The 20,424-nt window shown below is 36.5% G+C and overlaps 1 protein-coding gene across 1 annotated transcript in view; it reads right to left on the bottom strand.

The window, feature by feature from the left end:
* The window catches only part of WWOX (WW domain containing oxidoreductase), a 475,473-nt gene that overhangs the window by 380,408 nt on the left and 74,641 nt on the right, over positions 1-20,424 (bottom strand). The window contains exon 6 of the mRNA XM_005422785.2: positions 3,018-3,106. Coding sequence (XP_005422842.1) covers positions 3,018-3,106 — 89 coding nt within the window. The remainder of the gene's footprint in view (positions 1-3,017; positions 3,107-20,424) is intronic.

Raw genomic sequence — 20,424 nt, 5'->3', positions numbered from 1 at the left:
TCCTGCTGAGCAGAAGATGACATTTCTTCATTTTTCACGTGGTTTCCACAATCTCTCAGATTCCCAAGCACATTCAAGAAGGCTTTTTTTTTTCTCTACAACTTATTTGATTAAAGCAAGAGATTCACAGTTTCAGCAATTTCCCCTCTGCTCTCTGCAATACAAACACCCCCAGCTTCCCCAGCTGCAAAGGTTTCAACTCAATAAAATTTAGGGATCCTTTTTCTGAAGTTGTTCCACTTTAGTTTTCTCATCCAGAAGCAGATCTGCTCTTCAAAACTATTTTCCAATTGCTGTCAATTAGGGAAGAACAGGATCCCAGGCTGTGATGTGACTATGAGCACACCCTTCTATCTGCTGACAAAAAAATAGCACCTAGAGCCACAAAGTGTGCCAGAAAAGCAGAATTTCAGAAGGCATGCCTATGTATTATCTATTTAAGAAATCTTCAGTTATTAGGTCATGTGTCACCAAGACCAACAGGTTGTGGAAAATACTAGTGTCCCAGAAACCAACAGTGCACTGGAGAAACTAAACAGAGAATACACTACTTGCACAGAGAAGTTTAAGATGTTCACCACTGAATACTAAAGGCCTCTTCACATTAAATGCTCTGAGAAATAAAATACAAGTCTTTATTAAAATGTGTGTGCTCATACAAAATTTCTCCTTGACATTTTAGAAGTCTTGTAGTTTTTCCCAGGAACCAAGATCTAGACAACTCAGAACTCAAATGACAGTTTTGTTTGGGAAAAAAAATTAAAAATATAAAACCACCCACTTTATTTGCTTTTCCTATCTGCTTTATTGTTGAGAAATCTGTAAGAGAAAGAAAAACCTCTTCTCTTAAGGTATTTCCTACAGTCATTAACAGGAGTGACAGGTCCCTCATGGGAAGGGGGGGACTCCAGCACAATGTGCTTCTCCCACAGGATACTTCAGAAATTTTGGCTGCCAACTGACAAGACTGGCCCAAGCATAAAGAACAAGGCTCAGTCTGACACTGGAGCCTGTAAGATTCCTTCCAGTTGCTCATAAAGCCCCAAGTGCAGAGGAATCCTCAACGTGATAAAAGCCTCTGGACACTGCGGCAAAACTGATGAAAGGAGACAGACAAAGGTCATCAGTGCTCACCAGGGCTGGAAAACTCATCAGCCACCACTGCAGCAGGAAGATGCCTCTGCTACATAAATTCTTTTCCAAACTTACCCAAATACAGTTAAATCACAAAAAAAAATCAGAGGCCAGAAAGACCTGGTAGATCTCCCAGTCCACTCTCCTGCCAGTGCACATGGTTGTAAGGTGACTCTTCTGTATCTGCATCAGATAAAAGATGCAGTGCTGCAGGCAGTGTGTGGGGTCTGGTTTCCATCCAGCCCCAGACTTTAAACAAAATACAACTGGAAATTCATTTTGGTCAAAACCAAAGTCTCACAATAGATACAGAACATAGACTTCCACATAATGCTTGGATGAGGTCTGCCAGACACAGGAATATCTGAGCACATATTTAAGACAGAAAAGCCTGAAGGCAGAGGCTTTGAATGCTGTCTATTACTAAATTATTTTCCAAATAAAATGATAATGAAACATTGGTAAAGCCTGTCCATCACTGACAATGTAGCTTAACTGACCTACACTGGTAGAATGGGGTATGCCAACAAAAACAAAACAGGTTTTACTGATTCTAGATCTTCTCATTTCCTAAGTTCTCTGGCAAAAATTGATTTAATCTGTTCACTTCCAAGGATTTATAAACATGCATACCTAATGGACTAGCTAGGACAACCATGGTATGAGCTACAACACACAAATCAGGATAAGAGCTGCATTTGGAAGAAGAGTGGTTTTGACTTTCCACTGCACCACACATTTAAAGAAATGTAGCATATCAAAAGCATGAAGATTCTAAATTAAAACACTTACTGCTCTCACACCACAAAACCAAGTTAGTACTAAAGCAGCAATACTGCAAGGATTTGTCTTTCAAGAAATTTTAATATATGAAGATGACATGATAAGAAAATATTGATACTAAGGATTTTGGCAGTAAAGAAATTCTGTTAGAAGTGAGTTTTGACAATTCTTTGAATCTAAAAGACCTATAAGTATTAAAATGTCATCTGTCTATTCATGTGAGATTTAGCTTTGGCAGTGTTTCAAAACTGATAAAAACCACTCTTTGTTATATATTTTCTCTAAGACAATGTATTTTCAAAGCTAAGAGGTCATATTCTCTGGAGAAGAACAGTAAGATGCATATCAGTTACAGAAATACTTGCAGAAAATAGCTAAGTTTGAATACTCACAACAATCAATGGGTCAAACTGTGGATAAAAGCACAAAGTGTGGAATTTATTGTCAAGACTTGGAAGTTAAAAGCTTTCAAATAATTTCTTCAATTCAGACATTCATTGGTCTGTTCAAGCTAAATTAAAGCAACCACTTGGAATCTAACCTGCTTATCTCCATTTAAATTTGTCTATTGTTAAGTGATGTCATTATCACAACCTCTCCCCTTTTTTTTTCTTTTTTTTTTTGTTATGGACTATTCCACATACAGGACTGGAAAATTGAGCTGTCTGGCTCATAGGGCTGTGTTTTTTTAAGGCATTAGAAAGGAAAAGGAGAGAGAGAAGGTTAGAAAACAACATAAGACAAGCAGTGTGCTAATTGTTCACCCTTGACCTCTTCCAAACCACTGCCAAACTGTTACCAGTTGCCTGAGCTGTCTTTATGCAATTCAGCTTTGGTCTTTTTCAACAGCCACAGGGTAAAAAAGCCCTTTGAAAATGGGGCTACACATCAAATAATAGAAGATCTGTAATTTTTTTTTTTGGGGGGGGGTATGAAAACAAATGATCTTTAATTTACATTGAAAAAAATTCCTGTGAAAAGATTATTCACTCACTGCAGTTGGTGATCCATCCAACTATGGTGATCGTGCCAACTGTGCTCAGCTGATAAAGACATTAAAATAACAAGAAATTATTACATCTAATTTTCTGAGTACTTACAGATTCTTGGATTTGAATGCTTCAGCAAAGTGCTGCACACTCTGAAGAGAAGCAAGGTCTAAGGTCATTGCCTCTACCTTGGCTTTATGCTGGAACAAGAGAAAATATAAAAAAGGATAAACAACAGCAAGTTCAGTTCACAGTATCACATTACAATAAATGTGTTATGAAACTTGTCTGATTCCCTTGTTTAACATTATAACCCCAGAGTGAATACAAATCATCAAAAGGGATGGACAAGCACAACATTTAGAGCCAAAAGTAGCATTTGTGATTTGGTGATTCTGCTGAAAACACACACTATGTAATGCACAGCTTTATATAATGCAATGAATGGACTCAAGGCAGTGTTAAGGTTAATAGCTATCTTTTTGCTTTGATTTTGACAGTGAAACTTATGTAACTCATGAAATAAAAAGTAGAGTAAGTGCCATTCCCAATACATGCTATTTTTTGGAACAATACCAATAGGAAAAAAAAACAATAAATATTCTATAAAAAACAGCTAACTTGAGATTGGCAAATATTAATTTTAAAAAATCTGTTTTTCATAGTAGGGGATATAAAGGACAGTATAAAATTACTACAGAAAATAACAGATCAGTCTATACAGTGCTTTATACAGTAAGAGTTTACCAGGACATTATAAATGCACTTCCCTGTCAGGGTGGGGAGGCCCTGGCACAGGTTGCCCAGAGAAGTTGTGGGGTCCCCCATCCCTGGAAATGTCCAAGGCCAGGCTGGATGGGGCTTGGAGCAGCCTGGGATAGTGGAAGATGTCCCTGCCCATGGCAGGGGGTTGGAACAAGATGGGCTTTAAGTTCCAACCCAAACCATTCTGTGATTCTGTGTCTCAAAAGAAATTTTATATATATCTAAAGCAAACTTTTCACCTAGGAGAGGACATACTATCCCAAAACACAATTTTCAGCTTTAAGATCCCTGTTTCCAGATATTTTGAAGCTCCAAATGTCAGAACAAAATGAACCAAAAGATGTGTGCCTATTTTCATCACAACACTAAAGTCATCACAGAACCAAGCAGCTAAGCTGGTGGTTGCACCAGGATCTGCTGGGACTACAAGGTTACACCATGAGCATTGCTGGAGGAATGAAAAGACAGAAGGAAGCCAGGAAGAGTCTCTCATTGTCTCCCAAACTCAAGTGATCCATCTGATCTCCCCATTTCATTGCATCTGGCACTTTTCTCCCTACATCTGTTTTCTATTTTGCTAGTACCCATTCTGCCTGCTACAACTACCTTACAGGTTTGGTTTAAACAGAATATCATCACTCCAATTCCTCTTGTCCCATTCCAGCCAGACTTATCAGGACAGCAAAATAAACACAACTAAAATTTCAGCAGGTTCAGTGTCCATAGGAAGTATCAATTGCTGGAGTAGGAAAATGCTAAACCAAACTTTGCTACAAAGAGGTTTTTTTACCCCCACAAGATGCACATAATTCTGGAATTCATTTTGCCCCACTGGGTAAATATTTTCTTCTGTTTGATGGTCAGAGACTTGAGAAAGATGATGCTGCCTTGCATTATGCAATAGAACTCCAGAACAATTTCTCTTCAGCTGTGCAGTTCAAAGCTGTTTACTCACTACAGAAGTCACGTGCATAGCTGGGTTTACTTTGCCTCTGCTTTCCTCAGTTGAAACATTCTCCTGTCTCTCCCAAGGGTAAAAGGACAAGAATGATACAAATACAGGGACATAGGGAGGTCAAAAAACATAATAATCAAGTAGTTCAACAGGCTAGACACAAGCTGCCAGCCACTCCTGGGGCAAGGATTCGAGTCCACACAACATCACTCAGGTAATGCTTTCCCTCTTGGTGTCACACATTAGGCTTCTGCTACTGATTCCAGGAACAGAAAAGGTACTTTTCTGTACTTCAAGTCCAAATGAAAAAAAAGAAAGTATAAATACTTCAAAATACTTTCTGAAATAGAAGTTAAGCAGACTCAGATTGGCCTGATTTGGGGATTAATATATTGAAAACATAAAAATCAGAAATTTAAAAATCATAATTTTTTTCAACTTTCTCCCTGCTTTTGCTGTTTGAAACCTTGGTGGTTGCAGCCCGTATTTCCTTCACATGCACAGAAGGCACATACTGAGCACACACAAACACATTTACTCTGTTTTCTTCAGGGGAAAACTGGAGCATGGGGCATCCAAAGCACTCAGAACCTGACACCTCAGCTTCTGAAGGCACCCAAGAAGCCAGGTGTGAGTGTTTTCTCCAAGCACAACCAGGGAAGAAATCAGTTTAATGTACCATGAGTTTAGGCAAGTTCCCCAACTTTTGTGTTTCAGATTCTCCCCTCAACTGAGAATCCAGCACCTCTCACCCCACAGAGGTTTTCTGTAGACCACCAATTCCTGCTACAGTTTGAGACTGTGAAATGCTAAACCTTTAGTATAATTTCATTTTTATTTAAATTTTCCCACTGTTACTTATATCACAATACCTCTTTTTAAAAAACCATGAATAAAGCAATACACTTGCAAGGTATGTTCTTAATAATGTAAGAATATCTCCATAAATGACAAGTAGAAGGTTTTATGTTTGTTTTCTTACAGTAGCTCAGAATTACCTCTGTTATAATGTTTTCTCTCTTTACCTAGAAGCCTAGGTGTCACATATTGTGATATGTACTCAAGAGCATAGGGGGTTTTCATAAAAAATAAAACTAAAAATCATTTTTGCTAAAAGGCATCTTAACTGTAATTGTTCTCTGCAGTCAGAACTGATTGGTAATGGTATGCTGCAAATCCTGATCTAATGTGTCATAATTGTATTATGCTGATGTCTCTCACTACTTCACTTCACATGTTTTCAGCACTGAATTATGCCTCATTTTATGTTGTGAAACCTTAAATGAGACTTGCCACCTTCCCAAATACAGGAGACAGTCTTTAAACTGCCATCATCAAATCAATACACTAAGGCAGGAAACTCCAGAATTTTGAAAATTAAATTGACAAAAGGTATTAATGTTCCCTCTACTACTTTATTTTCAATTACATCATTTAAGGAGAAAGTAGAGACTGAAATGAGTGTAGAATAATTTAAAGAGCTCTTTTCCAAACCACAGGCTCATAACTACGTGGTGCCATTGAAAAGCTGTGTGAAATGAACTGCTGTCCTTGCTGCAGGTACCCAGGACAAACGTCCCACCTGCATCCAAAAGCCCTTCAGGACCAGAGCCAGACCAGCTCTGCAAAGTGGCCAGAGGAGAACAGACACAAGGGGAGGGCACATTTCTGCCCTAAGAAGTCCAGGTCAGCCAGAACCAACTGAGAGGTCTGAGTTTGGGATGGGGGTATTTGTATTTCACAAAGCCCGGTAAGCAGTTCAAATCTAACAATGTCCAGGCATCAACGTGGTGCCTTTGAAGAAACAGCCAAAGGCAAATCAATCTCCAGTTCCAAACAAGTCCTCTTCTAAACCCAACACAATAACACTTTGAAAAGTCCAAAGAAAAAAATTTATCTTGTATTTCATGTTTCACAGTCAGTTCTAAAAGCCTTTCATCAGTATTTCCAGGTAAGTTTCATTACTGTGTACAGCCCCAGAAAACAGCTTATTCAGTTTTGTATCTAAGCTGCTCCCTATTGGAGCAAAAATATTAAAAATGCTTAAGTGCAATTGGCTATACTTTGCACTCATGCTAGAAAAATGCTTATTGAGCCAGAAAGTAACACAAAAGTGAAAACCCCCAGAAAGCCAGCTATTTCACTATATGCAATGCATTCACTTTACAGCCTAAAAATTGTTTAAAAATGAACACTGCATGGTAGAGTAGTTTGGCAGTAAACATGATTGTGCATTTGTGTCTTGGTATTGAAGAAGGAGCCTTTTTTCATAGTGAATTTTTCATTCAAATGTAAGTGATGATTTACGTTAAATATAGGTAAAGCATAGCTACATTTTCCTGAAGGATTGCAAGGAAGTGAAGAGCAGTACAATAAGTTGAAGCATAAAAGCTTTCTCTGTCATAATATTTATTATAATGGCATATAAAATAGCTGAAATAAATAATAGATGACTAAAAGTAAATTCATATGATAAAGAATCTTTCAGCAGACACCATTACTTCTGACTGCTCCAGTTTCATACAGAGTTGAAGAGTCTTAATAAATATGCTGTAGCCTCTGTATCTTATGTAAGTACAAGTCATTTTGTGAGGGCCTACTTAAAATGTACCAGAGTGGACACTACATAATTTACTGTATAATTTTCCTCTCAGAAAATAGTGTGTGTACATCTTCAATGTTTAAAGGTCCTTAACTCAAAACTGAATACTTGGCACAACAACAGGAATATCTGACTTTGAGGAACTGAAAGTACAATCAATTGGTAAAAAGTGGTTTAATTTAATACAGAAAAATCTTCATGACAACGTCTTGGAATGCAGGTAGTTCTGACAGGCTGTCTGAGAAAGAAAATCTTGGGGAAAAAAAAAGAATTTTACATCAAAGCTGATGAAAAAATCTGTGGAATTATCTGAAAATAGGTAAACAAATAACCAAATCTCAGTATATGACAAGCAATGCCCACATGAACTCATATTTCCACGTTGAGGATGGAGCAGGGGATGTTTTAGAAGCGCATCTGACAATTTGACACATAGCTTATGACAGCCAATAGCCAGTGCCATGCACTATTTATGGGGGTACCTAATGGGGAGAAAGGCTTTCACTCAGGATTAGGACTGCAAATATTATTGTCCCTAATGTAGTCAACGTTTGGTGCTTCATGCAAAACTGTATTTATGCAATGGCAACTTCAGCTGGTTGTGTGCTCTGAATGCTCTGCAGCTCCTGGGAGCTGATGGGGATGGATGCATCCATTGCTGCTTTTAGAGTAATCCAGCACCTCTGGAAGGTGCTCTAATAATGTGTTCTTCTGCTGCCTTTGGGATTCATCAAAGTTCCTTAGAAGACCTTGTGGTGGAGCATTTTTTCACCCATTTTTCAATTTTCCTTTCCTTTTTCTCATCCCAATATCAGCAGTATTTGTGCAGTACTTTCAAATTTCCACTAACTTTATGCAAGACAACACAAATCAATTTCCCAAATATTAACCATTTTACTAACCCATTTATGAGGTGTACAAGGAAACAGCTGGGACTAACTTGATTCTTCATTAAAATCAGAGAGAACAGCTGGGACTAACTTGATTCTTCATGAAAATCAGAGATTAAAAGGATTTCCTTTTCATTTCTTTCATTAGAAAAAAAAAATTAGTAATACTTGGTTTCACTGTTTTCTGATGTGTTTGTTTTACTTGTATTTTGGTTGCAATTTAGTGGTGTCAATTTTTCCATTATTCTTCTTGCTCAATCCTGTCATAGTTGGATGCTATGTATGACCTCTCCCAAAAATTCATTTGTAAAGCCTGATTCTTCGCACTTAAGTAACTAGATCTTCCTGATCTTCACAAAAATGGAATTCCTGCAGGGGTTGCCTTCATCCAAGTCAAGAGAACAGCACACAGATCAAGATTTAAGGGGTCAGTGTGGGCCTGCAAACTGCTCAGATTACTGATCAGCCTTGGACCAACATTTTATCATGAAGAATAAATTATTAGTACCATTGTTTTCTTTGTCTCTATCCCTTCTCCAGAATTCTGGAGAATTTTGGATGTTTGGCAGAGAACACTGTTTATCTTTCTGGCATCATCTACAACTTAGAGGCCTCTTCAGAAAAGCCTGAAGCCCTCAAGCTGTTGTAGGATTGTCCCGCAAATTAACATCTAAAAGTTGCAATTGTCTGAAATTCTGAGTCAAAAAGCCTGAAATTCTGACAGTGAGAGATGTGGAAAAGGGATAAAGACGGCCTGACAGGAAGGAGTTCAGCTTCTGAGGATGGCATAGACCAACCTGGCATTTGGTCCTCACATTTAAACAAATCACTGTTCACAGCAATATTTCTCCTTCATTGAAATACTTCATTTACCTATAATTTAAAATCCAAATACAAAAATGGCACTCAAGTCTCCAGGTACACTTTGTATATTTGACTTATCATGCAATAACCATTTTAAATTTCCCAATAGTTTTAGAACTTTATCTCTTTCTATTAGCAAATGTCTACGCATACACTCATTTGTTTCTTTGTGGTTGCTTCATTTTTCAGATTTTAATATCCTTTTTTAATAAATCTTCTGTAATAAATACCCCTTACCACTACAATAAGCAATAATGTTATTTCATAATCTTTACATTAGTAAACTCTTAGATCAGTATCTCTGTAAATTTGGCCTTTCATATCTTCTGGAGATAATTATAAAGGAAAAAAGGGAAAACATCTGCATTTCTTTATGAAATTAATATCTTCAGTGAAGTAAACTATGCTCCAGCAATCCTAAATCATGCTTAGAAAGAGCAAAAGAAGTCATTCTCCTAAAGATATTTTTTAAATTATTTATTCCATAATGAGAGAGAACAAAAACATACAAAAACTGCTGGACTATAATTTCAGAATACTTTATTTAGTAGGCTCCAAATGCCCTGATTTTTTCTGGATGCACACAGTTCCATTGCACACAGGACACATTTGCTTCAATAACAAGAAATTACATGTATTTTAACAAAAATCTACTGTAGATTTTGGCAATAGGAATTTGTTTAGCTCTTAATGCACATGAAATGAAGGTAATTACTTGGGAGCCTACTTTTAGCTGGATTTTCTTTTTTTCTTTCCCTGGATATAGATCACTTCTTCCCGTCTCCAAACACCCATTCCTGTAAAGCTCATTTGAATTTATCTTGGGGAATCTCAAATAATCTTGGCAATATATAACAACATGTGTATGGTTTACCATTCTAATAAACATATCTCCTTGTTTAGAGAATGATCAAGGGAGCCTGGGAACATGTAACAGAATCTCAGCTGTGGAGAGCCTCCTATTCAGATGCTTTCAATTCCTTTCATTCTGCACCATCCCAAGTGATAGCAGAATGCATTTTCAAAGAGAGCAACAAGGCAAACAGCATCAGGGTAATTTAGAAGCTACAGGCTTTTTTCCTTTTAAAAACTCCCTCTATTTGAAGTTTTTAAGATTAAATAAACCCAGCTTATGGGTTGCTGAGAAGGAAGCAATGTAGGAGGCAATAGGGTAATGGATTTGTTGGAAATGGCAGAAGCTGGGGGAAAAAGGAGAATTTCTAAATGGACTAAACCAGTAACATCCCTATTGCAATACATTATTACCATTGTTAATTACCCATAAAATTAAAGAGGTGTTATCTTACACATACAGCTCCACACACAGTGGTGTACAAAACTTCCAGCAGGATTTCCCTTCACAGAGGGAAGGGAAGGCAGCATCCCCACTCCAGACAACAAACAAGAGGAGAAAAGCATGATGGTCAAAAGGGCAACAATGTTTAAGTAAATACAAAATGAACCCTTTTTCCCTGTTCTCTCATGATCCATAACCATAAGCTACGTTGTTGCCTGAAAGTGCAGACATGCACTGTGCAGTGCATTAATCCTTCAAACACTAACAGATGCTGGCAGGGATTTAGGCTGGAATGTATTTACAAAGTGACAAATTATGTTCTGTATTATACAGAGAGAGAAAGAGCACCCACAAATAGGCTGATAAATGTCAGCTGCAGTCACGACAAACGGTTTATTTTTATTATACTGTAACCACAAATGTTTTTTGCAGGGAGGCCCAAAGATTTATTTGTTGCAGGAAAAAACAAGATTATATATGACACAAAGTAATAACTGTGAGATCACTGATGTTCTGGGCAGCTTGCCCTCCTGGAAGCTGTGTTCAGATTGAAAAATGTTGCTTAAAAACGGTATGTTAAATGACACAAAATAAGTAGTCCATAAATCCGTATCGAAACAACAATAACTAATAATTAAAGACAACTCTTACAACATGGCTCCTAGAAGCTAGAAAGGAAAGCATGCTCTTTCCTTTAGTGGAAATGAAGATGAAGTAAGAATACTGGAAGAAATGTGATGGAATAGTTTCAGATTAAAGCCCCGGTGCTGCGATGGCGAGGTGGAGCCGTGTGCGCAGAGCGCGGGCAGCACAATTCATTGGCGGGATGGTGACGTCTGCAGGTTCACAAATGCATTGCAGCTCTTTGGGAGGGTGGCAAAGCTTGCCAAGGGATTTAAGGTACCGTCCTTTCACCCCACTGTTAATCTTAGGGGAAAAAAAATATCAATGTGGTTAAAAGTCATCGCTTCTGTACTCATGAATAATGTCAGGATGCTTCAACGTAAGTAGAAATAAATATATGAGACAAAGATATGAAAGAACTGAATAATTAGCTATTTAAGCCATTTTAATTGGCAGTTCATGGTTACAATTTCCTAGATTTAAACAATATAACATTGATAACTTACAGAACAGTATGCTCAAAGAAATAAACACATACACAAACTCTTTTGTTTCCCCAGCTGTTCACATTTCCAAGCTAAGAGATGCATTGAAAATGGCCACATTGATATGTATGTAATTTTAGAAAGTGAAATAAAAGGGCTGAATCACATTAGTAAAGATTTCTTGTACAAGGGTTGGCAGGATCAGCTTCTTAATATACACTCAATATACACAATATAGACTCGAACAAAAATATGAGGTCGTTCTGCATGCACAGGAAAATATCAACACCAGAATATGAAAATCTGCCCTTCTGCCACCTGATCTGTGGTCACTAAAGGAGAAAGCTTTTCTCTACTTTCCTTCTAAAGAAATATGATGTGACAAATAAAACACGAACAAAATAAACACAAAGGCTGAAATTAAATTTGTGTGCGAACGTGGCCCATCTCAGGAATCACTGACATAAAACCAAACACATCATTAAATAGGTAAGGTAATTCCAAGGTTGTCTGAAAAGCTGAGATCAAAGTCCAGACCTTGTATTTTACAGATGCACAATGGGGCAGCCCCAGACAGGAGGAGTCAGAAGGCCACGACCCATTGTTCTAATAATTAAGAAAGTTTAAAATGGCTTTAATGTAAATGTGAAAAAAGTTCACAAGTGTCTTATTTTTAAGCACCATCGACATGAAAAGCTTTGAAATTTTCATTTACTAAATACACATTAATTTTCTGATAAAATTTTGATCTCAAGATAACAAAAGTAATCCAGAAAATAATTGTCTCATGCAGCAATATAGGGGGAGAGGGGACAGTCTCTCATCATCAAACTTACTAAAACACTTATTTCCTAAATACAACTTGTGTATGAACAATATGGTCAGAAGGACGAAGAATATGCCTTAAAAATTATATTTGCACAGGTATTTGTACATAAAAAACAAGGAAGTGGTGCCAGGACAAAAAATAAAGCAGCAGGAAAAACATAAAAACCACCTACTTCCAACTTTAAATATTTGCCTGAAGAACTGGTGTGAGAGATTAATGCAAATTATTTACAGATAAGAGGAAAAAAATAATTTCAACCCGCCCCCCCCCCAACGGCCCCCACTGCTTTTCCGCTTTCTAAAGGAAGAAAAAACCCTGAACACAAAGAAATGAACATAAGAGAAGCAGCATGCTAAGTTTGTGAGGAATTCTCTCTCTACTGGACAGAGAGACTTTTTAGATGCCTTCTGCAATCCTGCAACCATAAGGGTTAATGCCAAGTTTTAATGCAGTCATTCAATTATTAAATTGCTTTCAATTTAACAGATATTGTTACACAGCTAAATAACCAGCACATATTCTACCTTGAAATTTTGGGATTTAAGCAAGTAGCTTAGGCTTTTCCCAAATGTTAAGGTAAATACTGGCTGTACCTACCTGAATACCTGAAAAAATAGCAGGTACTGTGTATCTTACCCATATGCCACATGCAAAAATGTAAAACATATTAAAAAAAAAATTCAAAAAGAAAATTTCCAAGCAGATGTTTATAAACAGAAGGTAACGGATAAAAACCCAAACACAATGCTGCATTATGTTACATGATTCACTGATGAACCCATTGGAACTACAGCAAAAAGCCCTTCTGGAAAACTTCCAGAAATTAAAAGGTGCAAACAAGCTGCCTAATACCCTTGCGTAGACTGAATTCTTATGAAGAAAATAAAGTTTATTGTCTGGAAACAGAGAAAGCATGAGGAAAGCACTAAAGCAATGGAGGTGAACAATTAGACAGATGTTCACTTAAGGAAATAAAGAGAACAGAAGAAGCCATCACTGAGGAATTTTACGAGAATACTGACAACTCTGCACCTCATCAAGGGCACTGGTAAAGTTAAAGCCACTGAAGCCATTTCTCCTCAACTCCAGTATAACTGCTGACCTTGCAAAAGTCTGCATTTAGCAAATGTGGCTTAGGAAAATAGCATTAGACTTTTCATTCCACTATTTTTTCCCGAAGTCCATTTATATACCCTACTGTATATTTCAAGAAAATTAACTTTATTTCCTTGTGTAATATTACATGTGCTCTGAATTTTTTTCCTAACTCTGCTCAGGTATCAGGAAAATCTATACTCACAAAGCCTTTGTTACTTAAGTAAAATTAAATACTGTCAATTACATCTGAGATTAATAAAAGCACATACATGAATAGCTGGAATGGCTTTTGCTTAATATGATTATAGATACGTTTCTAAAATAGTCAGGGTTTGCATAAGATACAATCTGGCAATCTGGACATGTTTTAGAACATTTGGCATTTAACTACTGAAAGAAAAATGGAGAAAAAGCATCTTTTGTTGATAAACTGTCTCATAGAGCAAAAAAATATGGGCATACAGGCAAAAGGAGGAGCAATTAATAATAAGAGGCAAGATTTTTTTGTCAAGGACAAAAATCTTACTCTTCTGTGCTCATGCACACTGAGGTACAAATGTAATTTGTTCCACAAATGTATCTCCTGCTTAAAATATAGTTTAAAAATTCTTGGTTTTGATAATACCTGTCTTGCAGATTTTCAGGGGAAAAAAACCCTCCAAATCTCAAGTGCACAACTGATTACTCCTTTTATCTGCTCATGTATTTTCAGAAATTACTGTCAAAGAAATCAGAAAATCTATCTCAGTATCACTAACAGAACTTCCATCACTTCCCTGAGTGCACCAGGCTGCTTCCCACAACATTCCCCAAATGTTCCTGAACTTTAATTTAAACACAACACCCATCACCTTCCTCTCACAGTACAGGGACACAAATATCAGAAGTGGGCTCAGCATTACCCAGCTGCCCAGGAGCTCCCCCAGCACTGCAAACTGCACACACCAAGCTTGCTCAGTAACATTATTGGCACAATTTGGGTTCTGGGGATAGGGAGGTACCAGTTAAAAGCTATGTCCTTATCTAAATATTACTTGTACACAAAGCAAACAGAAATCCTGTGAAGAAGATCTTTATAAAATACTCCTGGTCTTTGCCAGCCCCAGTTTCACTGAGAAGGGACAGCTCACCCATTGCAAAGGGTTTTGCAGTGTTTGAAATGCAGCCAGGACTTGGCCCAGCTCTGCAGGGGACAGCCTGAACATTTCCCACACACTCAGGTTTGAAAGTTCTCAGTAACCTGGGAGAAATCCACAGGAAAATTTCATGATTCACATTTTAAATAATACAAAAGATGTGGAATGTGATTGATTTCACACTAGAGAGAATTGAAATTACAGTTATGGGATAGGTTTTTTCATGTACTGTAAGGTCAAGTAATAGTAAATAATTAATGAATTATGAAACAAGTTTTCCATAAGGCAACACATAAATTCTATTCAATAGGATCTAAATGTGTAGTTACACCAAAAAGCCACATAATATATCACAAAATGAAGAAAATGCATGATGCTGAGGAATAAAGGGGGGGTTGCCATTATATTGGAGCAACTGTTACTCTTGTGGAATATAAATAAGATCTTTCCATACATACACATAATTTTCATAACTTTTATATCTCATAATCTACAGGAACAAGAAAAGAAAGCGTTTTCAACTTCTTCTGTCATTGTCTTTTGTAATAAATCTCTTTCCTCACCTCTCCAGCAGTCAGAGGGGTTCTCAAGAACTGGGGAGGAGAATGATGGGGTGGATCACAGTCTGGATGAAACCACAGGGCTCCTTCTCTGATCTTACTGCTGATTTGATTCTTGGCTGAAATCAATGTGTTGCTGATCCATACTCCCTCTTCACCAGCATAAATTTCACATTCTGTGATGCTCAGGCTGTTTCCTAGAATTTAGTTGAGTGCACAATGTGATTTTGTAGCTACCTTGGTTAGATCTCTGTGGGTCACTGACATACAGTCAGTAACCCGAATGGGAGGCAAGAAGTCAAACCAGAAACACCAAAAAAGATTTCTTGTCTTGACATCATAAAATTAGTTGAGTTTGGAGATTTCTGGATTGGTAGATGGGAAACTTTTTTCTCCATCTGTATAGATTCTGTTCTGACTCTAATAATAATGTTCTGACCTGCAAGACCATGGGATACTGGATTCTCTTTCCTGCAATAAGAAAAAGATTTTGCTTAAAGACGAAAATACTCTGGATTTCAGGTTCAACCACCTACAGAAAAGGACCAAGGGGAGGAGGAAACATTATCAACATTTGAGGAATGTGGTTCTTATTTATGGTGGCTACTTAAAGTCACTTGAAACTTTCACAAGGGCTAATAAATAAAAAAAAAATTAAAAAACAAAGAGGTAGAGTTTCTGCCAAATTTGTGTATCAAATGCAGATAATTTATCACATCTGTTTCATAAAGAATCCTGACTAAAAGCCCTGAAATAATTCAAAGTCAGGTTTTAGGTCTCCAATAGCAGCTGCCTCATCCTAAAATGTCTTTGGTTTGCGTGTCAGTGACTTCAGGGAGGATCAAGTGCATAACTGGTCCTCACAGGGTAAAAACAGAGAGGAAGTTTTGAGATCATTTACAAGCACCCTCACTTGCAGAGCTATAAATGTCCACCAGTAATCTGTAACAGATTTTACCTTTTGCTCTGGAAGAAATGTTAACTTCCAAAAACTTATAGCAGTTTTCAGAGATGCTTAAAATAGCATCTTAAATGATGCAATTATCAAAAAGTGACTTACAAAGACTCAGTCTAAATGCAAAGGCAAATTCTCTAGACATTATAGAAAGCTAATTTTCAATGAGCAACCTTCTAAACTTCTGTAATAGATTTTATAAATCGTTTATACCTCTAATACTAAAAGCAGTCAGAACTAAGCAGGGGAAACCCATGGTTCCTATGCTGTGCTCCACAGACTATGTTAAATAATTTACAGAACCCTACAGTTCTTGCAACATTTTCAGGTACAGTTTTCACAGCCATGATGTACCTTACAGAACATTTTCAGAACTGACCATGACACAATGGCTGTGAACTTCGGAGTTAGATTATTTTTCTCATGTACTTCTATCTGGAAAAGCCCATGACCACTGTCAATTTTACTACTTTTAACTACATGCCTGACAAAGTTAACTAAAAATAGCCCTTTTCTCCCCTCCCATGTCACCATTCAGCATAATTTTTTTAGTCTTTTTACTTTATTCTGTCTTCTCCAATCTAAACAATCTATTCTGTCTTCTCCAAATCTAAATTTGACCAGTTAAAGAACACTGAATTGCACAAGGTTCCACAGAGCATTTCGAGGCACGACTCACTAATTCTCTCAGGCCCATGAAAAAGCATGTGCCAAGAAGACAAGCAGAGGTTTATATTCATAAAACTTTGATTAAGTAGGCAATTTTAGGAGGACAGAGGCAAGTTTAAAAAAAATTGAAAAGGCTGCAAAAATACTGAATTTTTGTTTAAAAAATCAACAGCATCCATACAATCAACTAAATAGATTATTATTTCCTAAAGCACCCAGAAATGAAAAATGCAATTAATGCAGTAGATGAGGCAATGAGAAACCATTTATATGCTTTTAACTCTTGTAAGTTTTAGATTACACTCTTATGCTTTTAACTCTTGTAAGTTTTAGATGACACCCTTCCTTTCTGTTGAATTTTAATTCCTTACCAACCTTTAAAAGACCTGTGCTCCTTTGCCACCACCTTTGCTGTGTCCTGGTAACACTGAACAGCTAAAATCAGGTAGTGAAAAGGTTTTCCATTCAAATGACCCATCTGAAGCCAGGCCATTTTTTAAGCAGTAAATCAGAATGGATTCCTGAATTTTAAAGCACTAAACCCAGTCTTTCTCAAGGTTACAGGCAGATCAGAGGCAGAATCTAACCAGAACAACCAGAATCATCCAAATCTCACAACAGATATAAAAACCTTCATGGCATCAGCTCTCATGAATGTGCCTCTTAATAAGGTACAGAAAAAGAGAAAATGTAGAGCTGACCTTTAAGAAATATTCTTGTTATGCATTTTAGCCACTGTGATGATAAGGAAAAAGTGTTTTTTCTGAATGAGTATACTGTACCTTTAATGGTTCATTTGTAGTTCAGCGTAAAATCTGAACTATTTGTTGTTCATTGTTGCTATATTCTGTTCCAAGGTTCATAATTTGAAAATTGACTTTGGGGACTTTTTGCTTGGTCTATTAAAATGATTCATGTTGCATTCAACATAAATTGTGCATACACAGAGGAGGTTTAGCACACGTATTCACGGTATAATAACTAAAGTGAATTTTGTACAAGCTGCAGTTTGTGGCAAGGATGCAGTATCATTTATCTTAATTTTTTTTCAGCATTACATTAGGCTCGGGCATTTACATTTTCAGGTATGGCTAAACACTTTAAAACTTTCTTTTTACAGCATGAGTAAAGAGAGAATCAAATCTACATGTTTATATGATGCAACAAAGTAATGCCTTTTTACTGTCTAAAGTACACAGGGATTTACTTTCCATTTACCCTCCTGCACAAAGGCAAATGCAAAGTGCATGAAATATTCACCACCTATGAATCACACAGTGTTCCTGTTAAAAAGATGATCATGTTCTGTTTTACCTTTCAAACCATGATATGGTAACAGCCACAGTGTCTAAATGGTTTTGTCACTCAAAACTACCAAAGTAATATACAGTAAGGAATGAGAGTGTTTACAGTGTTTTATATGACTTCAGGACAATCTAGTGTCAACTAAATAAATAATTAAGAGCAGAGATATGATTTCAAGCACTACATTGAGAAATATTTATTTTGCAAAAATCTGAGTAAGTGGATTTGCCAGAACAGTGTGAATCCCACCAAACAGGTGGAGGGGTAAAAGGAGAAACCAAGATTGTCATCTCCCACTTGATCTTTGAGACTCAGAAAAACTTCATCAGTTGTTTGTACTTATTTAACAATTAGTTTAGTATTTCTAACATGGAAATCTAGGAGATGTTTCAACTTTCAGGTCTACTGAGTGTCATTTTTCTTTATGGTTATTTTCCGGTTTTCATTTCTGCAGCACAAATTTCTGCTCACACAGATTATTAGTATAAAAGTGTCAAAGCTTGAGGGTAAAAAACACTCAGAAATTAATATCTATGGACAAACTGTGTGGGCAGAGAGTTTGGAGAAATAGGTTTTGTGCACAAAAGACATGGATCTCATAAGTAGAGAATGACCTGCATATTCCGGACCTGGTCAGTCCCTAGAAGTGTTAGTTGGGTACCAACATTGTCACAAAAAAAAAGCCTTAAAAGCAAACAACTTTATTTATGTAGAGCCCAATATTCCAGAATGGATTTTGCATAAAAAACAGATAAGGAGCCATTATGCACTAAATATTGTATTATGAAAGAGCCAAGCTCCTGTGGGAAGAAGTTTAGCCAACACATTATTTTGCCTTCATGTACAAAGAAAATAAACTTTTCCTTCTTGCTTTGTTTTTGATGGTTAAGGCAGTCCATAATTATTTAATAACATGTAATACTGACTTCTCTGAAGTTTAATACAATCTAAGAAGCACTTAAAAACTGCAGTGTACTGACACTGAACCAATTCTGACCACCACGGCGGGCCAAAGAGAAAATCCATTTTATCTGTTCAGTTGAACAGATTGTCATACCTGAAGAGAAGTTTGGCTACAAAGGTGTAGCACAAATGCTCAACACTCAAAAGTGTTTTCAAACTTTAATTAGGATTGATCAGACTGATCAGACTTCAGCCATGCAAATATTTAATTTCCTAAGGGGAGATTTGTCCCTAAGGCTGCGTCCATGAAATGAGCCCAACAACCACGGCAGAAGAGCAACTCCCACACACCTCATTACAATAGGGGCCAAATTTTCAGCAGCTGCCAGCTCCTTTTTCTTCTTTCTAAGCAAACAAAGCCCCAAAATCACCAAAACTCATAAACCTTCTTAATAGTTACTATTTTAGCTGCAAGCAGTACAATTGATATTGTGAAAGACTGAGTGAAAAACAATAAAAAAGAAAAAAAAACCAGATTTTATCACTGCACAAAAAAAGTAGAGAAATACATCCGTGACTTAAAATATGGCACAGAAAACAGGTGTCAGAACACATCTTTCCCTCATTTATATAACAATATATATAACAATACTCAAATTGTAGGACTTGCTTCTTGTTTTTACAACTTCTGCTTTCATTAGGAGCATCAGTTTCCCATCACATTATGAAATTACATAAACTTATCAATATCTAGGAAAGATATAAAGATCTCTACTGATTATATTTATTAAAATTCCTGAAATTCAAGTAAAAAGTGCACTGCAGAAAATGAAAAAAAAAAAAGGCAATGTAGAAGTGCTTAATTTTAAAATGCATTCAGAATCATAGAGATGCAGGAACTGTATGTGTTAAATCATATGGACTAAAAAAAAAAAATCTATATTTTAATCTTTTTGGGCAGAAACAAATTATCTTATTTACTACATGAATGGTTTCCTCAATTTGACGCCAATCTTTGGAGGCAACTTCAACCTGTCTGAATTAAACAGTCTGCAGAAGAAAAGACTAGATTATTTATATTACAGAATACTGTTAAGAAATAAAATTGAAGGATTACTTTACCACACATTGAAAATAAGAACATGCACATCACTCCAGCTTACAAAAATCTAATTTTACTTTTTCTGTTCTGAGAGAACTTTGATAAGTAGGAGACATGTCTATCTATACACATAAATATGTGTGTGCATGTATAAATTCCCAACAAATGGACAAGCACCTAAAAAGAGGGGAAAATCACAAAATTGTTTTGTGCCTGTGATTTGTGATTATAAATGCAATGAGAATAATCTTTGATATTTAACCTTTTAGATGGTGCTAAAGTCCCAACCTAAACCCTTCTATGATTCTGTCATCATCAGTACCATAAAAATATTGTATAATCTATTTAATCCAAAATATCTCTTTTTATTGGTGAAACATTTAAAATATAATAATAATAATAATAATAATAATTTAAAAAATAATTCTGACAATCTGCTGGATGACTGTCACAAAGACTTCATGAGAAAGTAAGAAAAC

This window comes from Geospiza fortis, unplaced genomic scaffold (assembly GCF_000277835.1).
Source record: "Geospiza fortis unplaced genomic scaffold, GeoFor_1.0 scaffold97, whole genome shotgun sequence".
Classification (NCBI taxonomy): domain Eukaryota; kingdom Metazoa; phylum Chordata; class Aves; order Passeriformes; family Thraupidae; genus Geospiza; species Geospiza fortis.
The sequence above is the reverse complement of the archived record's forward strand: the minus strand, read 5'-3'. Positions and strand labels throughout refer to the sequence as shown.